Below are 8,471 nucleotides of genomic sequence, written 5' to 3' on the forward strand. Positions count from 1 at the left end.
GGGAGGTAGACAGTCTACATCACACGTTTTTCAGTTTAACTTACGCCACCATAGTTTCCCCAGTAGATGGATAAACTGCAAGTGGAGAGTGGATGAGGTTTGAAAAGAGAAGGAGGAAGAAGTCTTTTTAGTAAATGTAGCAGATTTGTAGCAATGTAGAACAGAACTATGGGATGTATGCACATTTCAAGATATCTTAGAATCAACATTAGCTATATGTGCAAAACTTTCATCATGAATTAATTGTGATTAACCACAACTAAGACCTCCACCAAAGAACTCCAAGGCTCATCTCATTTGCCAAAAGAAAAAATATGAACATGCTCAAAAACCTTCCAGAAATTCCAACGTGAAAGACTCACTGCCAGTCATCACAAACGCTTGATTGCAGGTCTTGGTGTCAAGGTTGACACAACCAGTTATTAAATTTAAGAGAAAATTACTTTTTCACACATGGCTTTCCCTTAATAAATGAAATGATCATTTAAAAACTGCATTTTGTATTTACTCAGGTTACTTTTGTCTCACGTTAAAACTGTTCTTATGATCTGAAACATGTAAATATGTCACAAATGTGCAAAAAAACCAAAAAACAAATACTTTTTCAAGGCAGCGCATATGCATCCGATTTATTTCAGCTCAGAGTCTCCACGCTGCTGGGTGGTGCACCTTTCTCACAGATGTCTGTTCGCTCGCTACCTGCCAGTTTGATCCCCCCTTTGAGTGCTCAGGAGGAACAGAAAGCACCATATATGTGAGAAGCAGTCCAATGGAAAGATCGATGGTTTTGCATGAAGCTGTTTGGTGCTGAATGAAATGATGTCAGATCTGCTATTATAGTTCATAATTTGAACTCCGACAAGCAAATCCGTATTTCTTATTGGCTGCAATCATAGTAACAGCTTGCTAAAAATAACAATTACAAACATTTTTCCATTTCATTTTTTGCTAATATAGAAGTGCAAAACATGTTTAGAGCAGAGATGATTCATCTCAAGGGCGGCGATGTTTCTGTTGCTGGACACTGTTGAAAGAACCTTATTCAGAGACAAGGCAGCACTCACCACATGCATCCCACCCTGTTGGGTAAATACAAATTCACCATAATGTTATTATTCCCATGAGTCAGCTCTGTGTTATTTACCACAGAAACACTGAGCTCACTGTGACATCAAAAAGGTGAAAGACCTGTTTGTTGACTCTACCTGGCATGTTTGGGTGGTGACCTCCTGGATTGACACAAGGCTGACTGAATGAAGAAAAAAATTAACAAAATTAACAAAAACATTAGTAAATGAAACGTTTATTAAGGTTTTATAAATATAGGACAGTCTGGGCAGTGAGCACAACATAATTTTACATATTTACCATGTGGAAAAACTGAGATGTGCTGTTGAAATTTCATTGCTTTGTCATATATTAAGATATTTCAGTGACCATGTGTAGCTAAATGTTCTTACACTGACACAGGGGGATTTTCACTGGTCTGTACCTCACCCTCGACATCCCTCATCTACAGCATCACACATGCAAATTTAAGACTGACAGAGTCATAAGAGAAACACCAACCCATTACAGGAGGTAACAACCAAAGGGTTTATTTAACACTGAGCAGAGTCACTACACACACTAAGACACTGAGTTGGTGGGTGTATTCCATAATGAGGCAAATGTGTGTTTATTTTCATTGTTACGTGTCAGGGATTCATATCCCGGAGCACTCTGCTGCTCGGTGCTCAAACACATGCTCGGGTTGACGCTCTCATTTTCACAGGCACATGTGAAGCACACGGTTGGTTTTCCCTGATAGAGAAATGTCACTAAAAGACTAAAAACATCTGAGTTCCTCTCAGTAGCTGAATATTTGTACAGGCTCAAAGTTACCCTGTTCCCTTAAATGATCATAAGATGTAATTTATATATACATGCATGTGAAAATATGATTTACTGCAAATATACTCTTGATCGTGGCTCAAGAGCTGGCAGTTCATCTTGTAATTGGAAGGTTGCCGGTTCGAGCCCCGACTCCGACAGTCTCGGTCGTTGTGTCCTTGGGCAAGACACTTCACCCGTTGCCTACTGGTGGTGGTCAGAGGTCAGTGGTCAGTGTCCGGCAGCCTCGCCTCTGTCAGTGCGCCCCAGGGTGGCTGTGGCTACAATGTAGCTGCCATCACCAGTGTGTGAATGTGTGTGTGAATGGGTGGATGACTGGATGTGTAAAGCGCTTTGGGGTCCTTAGGGACTAGTAAAGCGCTATATAAATACAGGCCATTTACCATTTATTGTATTTACAGCAGACAGAAGTGTGTGTGTGTTTGTGTGTGTGTGTGTATTCCTGAGTCAATATACAACAATAACACAGTACATGTGAGGAAGCATTCTTTATAGTTTTTTCGTCTTTTTTAATCAAACCAACAACACTGTCATATAGACAACAATAGAAACTATAGAATAGATGCATTTTATTCAGTAAAAAAGATTCTATGTCAGAAACATGCACAGCTTTGAAGGTGAACTCTTGCTCTTTGGTTTATGCTTTTTAAAGAGGCACAGCCTCCATGTACAGCATCAGTGACATAAAACAAGTGTACGAATGAATGCAGTCAAAGTTGGGAAATAAAGAAACTGTAACGTCTGCAGCAAAGAGCCCCTGTGGTCCCATAAGGTGACATTTTTCTACAGTGTGTGCCAGTTTATCTGTGACAACAGAAACATCTGTGACGAGTTATTCATCTGTGTGTTTGAACTTCAGCAGACTGTCCACGTCTGCATGACTAAACGCTTTGACTCGCTGACATGGGTGCATTACTGTAATGCATAGGCGTACCTAATAAAGTGGCTGCTGAACGTATTTAGTATGATGAGAGAACTGTGCCAGAATGATCGAGAAACACCAAACACATAATGAAGTCTCTCGCACAGATGAAGACCTTCTCTGCAGACATGACTCGTCCACACAAATAAATCCTGTGTTTGCAGAGAAACATGGCAGCTGACGGGCTCCGTGCATTTCTTCTGACGTTACAGACATGAAACAGGAAACAGGCTCATTGTTGTAGCTCCGCTGAGAAGCTACGCACTGCACAGCTCGTGGCGGATGATTAATGCCTGAACATAGAAGAGAACGCTAAAACCAGCCAGTGTGACAAACTGACTGCTTTAGGCATAACATAATTAAGAAATAAAGCTTGAGCTGAGCAGAAGCTCGTGTGTGCTGCTAATGCTGCTGTTGTCTTGGACAATAGTTACTGGCTCAGTAATAAGGCATATTGGACCGTTGGCTGTTTGCTTTTTGTTCACTATAAATTCTTCCTTCTTGTCTTTTTTTCATTTGTCTCATCCACTGGATTTAGCTCGGCCATGCTTCATGTCCATAAGGCCTCTCTGGGCACACAGAATTTTGAGATTTCATACAATGTCAATAATAAACACAAGTGCTGAGTTTTTCTTTACTGAATCTTCTTTCTATGCAGTAAGCAAATATAATATTCATATTAAATAATATAGATTTTTGGCTAGTTCTTGCATAACATGGATCGCCACAGTAGTTGAATGAACCTCTCAGCTGTATAACAACAATAAAATCACAGATAAATTCACAATATTACTGATTTATTTAATGAGAACTAGTGAGAACCATTGTGACTTTATCTCCCCAGTTTGTTACAAAGTCTGTTCACGTGACATTCGCAAAAACAACCCCGGGTCTAAATGAAACCACCTAACAGGTGTGATAGCACAGTCCCCTCAGTTCTAGTTAAACTTGGATCATTTCTGCCCAAACATAACCCAAAAGTCCAAATGACTGAACTCATATATCTTCATGTATGCGGCCTGTTAGGGATCTCTCAGCTTTAGAGCTGTCTTACATGCTCATGCCTTTTAATTGTAACTGCACTAGTTACACTACTGTGTAAATCTTCAACTGAACCTCAGCTGAATTTGAAAAAGAAGGAATAACCTTGAACCTGCAGAAGTATCTCCGGCGTGCCACATACACCCACACGTATGACTTTTTGGTGCCTGACTTCATGAATCATGTTAACATGATTCCTGCACCAGCGTCCGTCTCTATGATAACATCTACAGCAGAACGTACCATCTGTGAATCAAAGTGTGCCAGCAATACTAAACAAAAATATATTACAAGACACACAATAACCATTAACAACCAGAACAATAAAATAAGGACAGGAGCCACAGAAAAAAAAAATCACATTACCACGGTGTAGCCACTCCCATGTGTGTGTTCCAGAACATTACCTCTAGAAATCTTCTTGACTATAGAAAATTCATTTTTGTGTCCCATTAATGTTCTTTTGAAATAATAAATTGCTATTTTGACTCCTTAGCGACGCCTGCTGTTGCGTTCTGGACTCCTGCGGCTCCTCCTCTGTGCTCTCCTTTGACTTTTCACTGCAGCGCGGGAAAAACCAAACAAAGACTTATTATGAGAAATAACTTCTCAGTACGAATCTATACAGAGCATGCTCACCATCAGTGCATTTCACTTGGGGCTCCTCCCACTGTCCGTCTGGTTGACAGCGCACCAGCGGTAGATGGCGCTGTCTAAATCCTGGATTGCACTGATAACGAATGATGGAGCCGACGGGGTACACCACCCTCTTTTTGCCAAACATGCAAGCATTGGCCACCTCCGGCGGGGCACCACAGGACACTGAAGGTAGTACCAGAGGACATCATATCAAACAATGTGTTTCCTGCAGTACGTATTTTAGGTAAAAAGCTAAAACATTGCTGCGTTAGTTAGCTCCGAGTCGAGTTTGTTTTTGCCAAAATCCAACACGTTTGTTTTGTTAGTGTTAGGACTCTTTCACAGAGCCCAGTATGAGTCACACTGTAGGAAGCTTTAGCCAGCCTAATGCAAAAAGATAAACCTGCTCCACCTATGAAGGACTCCAAACCACTGGACATATATTCTACCATTCAGATATCTGCCTTGTATTGATAACCAGACCAAACAGACTAGACTAGACTTGAAGGTTTTGCTCCAGAGGTTTTGCTGAGCCAGCCTACCTGAGCCTTTCTTGCAGGTGAAGGGCAGATGATAACTACAGGGTACATCATTCCACTGGCCATCAGAATGCCAGATCATCACCACACAATCTTCTTCAGAGTTCACGTAGTTGTCCGGCTGGTTCGGCCTCCAGTTCTCGTATTGCTGAAGAGACGAGAGCAAACAGGTAAACCTCAGAGTGTAAACAGGACCACAACAGCTTTACCAGTTGTCCTGTATGTCATCTTTTACTGCTAAATTAGATTTTATTGTTTTGTCTTTTCTCAACAGTTCAAAAAGTTCAAAAAACAATAGAAGCATTAATCGATGAAAATGTTTCCACACATAAAGTTGAATTAGACTAAAAAGCATAAACGGCAAATTGTCTTTGAATGGAATTGCTTCATGCTCACAGCTGTTACACACTCGTTTTCAGACCCCCGCTCTTTCGCTACTCAGGTTAAACATGATATATAAGTCACTCGGATAACTTAAAAATGTAATTGTTTGCCTTTTTTCGGTGTTTTATTTGTTCCGGACTAAATCGGTTTGGCTGAGATCAAAGTTATTAGATTAAATACAACTTTATTAATCCATCGGGTGGGTTCCTCCAGGATTTTCACACAGCTGAATAAACGTCAAACAGAAAACCGATTAAACAGAAGTGTGAGACGATCGAGAATTTACGCCAGTGTCCTGATATATTTTAGATAGCAAGGAGCAGACGGCTGAGTTTATTAAACTCCACCAAGACAGCGGTGACGCAAATCTGAAGGCTAGACCGTCCCATTTCACACCCTCGCACTTCCGGCCTTCTCGGTCTTTGAAGGAACCTGCCCACGTAGACCGCGAAGGCCGGGTCCTCCGAAGGATGCAGCCGACGTTTTGGGACACAGCTATGGTCAGCATCCTGACAGCCCAATGGACGAAGCTGTCTCTCAGTCTGCGTGTTCTGGCCCGGAGGCTCTTCAGTATCGTTCCTGATGGCAGCAAACTGAAGACGCTGTTGAAGGGATGAGTGAAGTCACCTGTAATGCAGAGGACCTTCCAGATGAGGCAGGTGCAGTAGATCTCCTGGGGAGGGAGGCAAGAGAGGTCCCCACAATGCTCTTGGCTGCTCTCACTACCCGTTGTCATTTTTTCCTGCAGAACCCAGTGCAGGAGTCATACCACACAGTGATTCAGCTGGTGAGGATACTTTCAACTGTGCCTCTGTAGAAGGTGCTCATAATGGGGGTTGAATCTCTTGTGCTTCTCAGTTTGCAGAGGAAGTAGAGTTGCTGTTGGTCTTCTCCACATTCAGGGACAGGTTGTTGTTGCTGTACCACTCTGGCAGATGGTTAACTTCACCCCTGTAGTAGATCCCGTCGTGGGTCAGCAGAGTGAAGAGAAGGGAGCTCAACACACATCCTTGGGGAGCCCCCGTATTCAGTGTTCTTGGGCTGGAGGTGTTGCTGTCGACCCGTACTGTCTGCTGTCTTCCTGTCAAGAAATCTAGCAGCCCGTTATACAGCAAGGTGCTGATCCCCAGCAGATCCGGTTTGTGAATGAGTTGCTGGGGAATGATGGTGTTGAATGCTGAACTGAAGTCTATGAACAGCACTCTGACATATGAGTCTCTAGTGTTCAGATGTGTGAGGGCTGAGTGAGGGGCAGTTGAAATTCCATCATCGGTTGAGCGTTTTGACCGATATGCGAACTGAAATGGATCCAGGTTGGGGTAAAGCGATCATTTGATTTGATGCATGACTAACCGTTCAAAGCTCTTCATAATGATGGAGGTGAGTTTGACAGGACGGTAGTCCTTAAAGCAGGAGGTAGATGACTTCTTGCGTACAGTAATGATGGTGGAGGCTTTGAGGCATGTGGGAACGACGGCCTGACCCTAGTGATGTGTTAAAGATGTCTGTGAAGACATTTGTGAGTTCCACAGCATAGTCCGTCAGTGCTCGTCCAAGGATGTTATCAGGACCTGGAGCTTTGCGTGTACTGATTTTGGCAAGGGATCTCCACACACTGTCTGGGGATTGTGTCACCACGGTCTGTAGAGTGGGCTTGTAGTCTGTGATGGTTTGTATTCTTTGCCACTGCCTCCAAGTATCTCTGCTGTCGCTGAAGCTTTGCTGCAGCTGATGCCACAGGTTTGCCCTTGCTGTTCTTAGACTCACCTAATTCCCGGCTCTGAAGGCTTGCATTTTTCAACCTTAGGAGCATTTAAACCTGACCTGTGAGCCATGGTTTCTGATTGGCCCGGACAGTGATAGTCCTGGTCTCTGTGACATCATCGATGCATTTTGGGATGTAGGCAATGACAGTTTCTGTATATTCCTGAAAGTCTGTGGTGTTGTCGTGTGTGGCAGCCTGTGGTGGAAAAGCAGTCTTGCAGTGCCTCTGAGGACCCTTCTGGCCACACCTGTACCTGCTTACGGACTGGTTTGGTGACTTTGAGCAGGGGCCTGGGGGAACCCATGGCACACCTAGATTTCTGCCTGTACTGACCCTTATGCAAAATAGGTGGAATTAAGACGCAGTTCCAAAAGCAAACACAACTGATCAGTGCTGAGGGTGGTCCTGTTGCTGAGGTTGGGGTGATCCTGTCATCTCTTATGAACGACCTCCAATGCTTCTATGACTGGGATGCAAGTGAAGACAGATGTAACATCTCTCTCTCACTGTACATATACTGTGTATAAAATTAGGGAAACATAACCTGCACAAACAAAATAATTTGCAGGACAAATGTTTGACATCAATTTTGTTCGATTTGAAGAAGGTAGGGGGGCAACTTCACTCACATGTGTTTATAAGGTTGGGGAAACCTGCAGTCAGCTGAGACTGAAGAAGTCACTTGGATGATTTTTATTAATATCTTTAAAATGATCTCCTCCTTGAATCGCTACCTTATCGTGGTGGAGGGGTTTGTGTGTCCCAGGGATCCCAGGGGCTATGTTGTCTGGGGGCTTTTGCCCCCTGGTAGGGTCTCCCATGACAAACTGGTCCTGGGTGAGGGACCAGACAAAGAGCGATTCAGAAGACCCCCATGAAGAGAATATCGAGGGAACAGTTTACCCTGCCCGGGATAGGGTTACCGGGGCCCCGCCCTGGAGCCAGGCCCGGGGAGGGTGCCCGAGGGCGAGCGTCTGGTGGCCGGGCCTTAGTCCATGGGGCCCGGCCGGGCACAGCCCGAAGAGGAGACATGGGCCCATCCTCCCGCAGGCCCACCACCCGCAGGAGGCGCCATAGGGGTCGGGTGCATTGTGAGCCGGGTGGCGGCCAGGAGCGGAGGCCCTGGCGGACCGACCCCCGGCTGCCAAGACTGGCAATAGGGACATGGAATGTCACCTCTCTGGTGGGGAAGGAGCCTGAGTTGGTGCGTGAGGTTGAGAGGTACCGGCTAGATATAGTTGGGCTCACCTCTACGCATTGTCTGGGCTCTGGAACCAGTCTCCTGGCG

General features: G+C 44.4%; 1 protein-coding gene across 4 annotated transcripts in view; it reads right to left on the reverse strand.

Annotated features, from left to right (window-relative positions):
• Positions 1-2,366: 2,366 nt before the first annotated feature.
• The window catches only part of LOC102302579 (aggrecan core protein), a 37,479-nt gene continuing 31,374 nt past the window's right edge, over positions 2,367-8,471 (reverse strand). For all 4 annotated transcript variants that reach the window (XM_042226860.1, XM_005937948.3, XM_005937949.3 and 1 more), the window contains 3 exons: positions 5,038-5,182; positions 4,496-4,678; positions 2,367-4,416 (listed from right to left, as the gene is read on the reverse strand). In XM_042226860.1, the coding sequence (XP_042082794.1) occupies positions 4,349-4,416; positions 4,496-4,678; positions 5,038-5,182 (396 nt within the window). In that variant the 3' untranslated portion in view covers positions 2,367-4,348. The remainder of the gene's footprint in view (positions 4,417-4,495; positions 4,679-5,037; positions 5,183-8,471) is intronic.

Source organism: Haplochromis burtoni, unplaced genomic scaffold (assembly GCF_018398535.1).
Source record: "Haplochromis burtoni strain Fernald_Lab_line unplaced genomic scaffold, NCSU_Asbu1 Contig_231, whole genome shotgun sequence".
Classification (NCBI taxonomy): Eukaryota; Metazoa; Chordata; class Actinopteri; order Cichliformes; family Cichlidae; genus Haplochromis; species Haplochromis burtoni.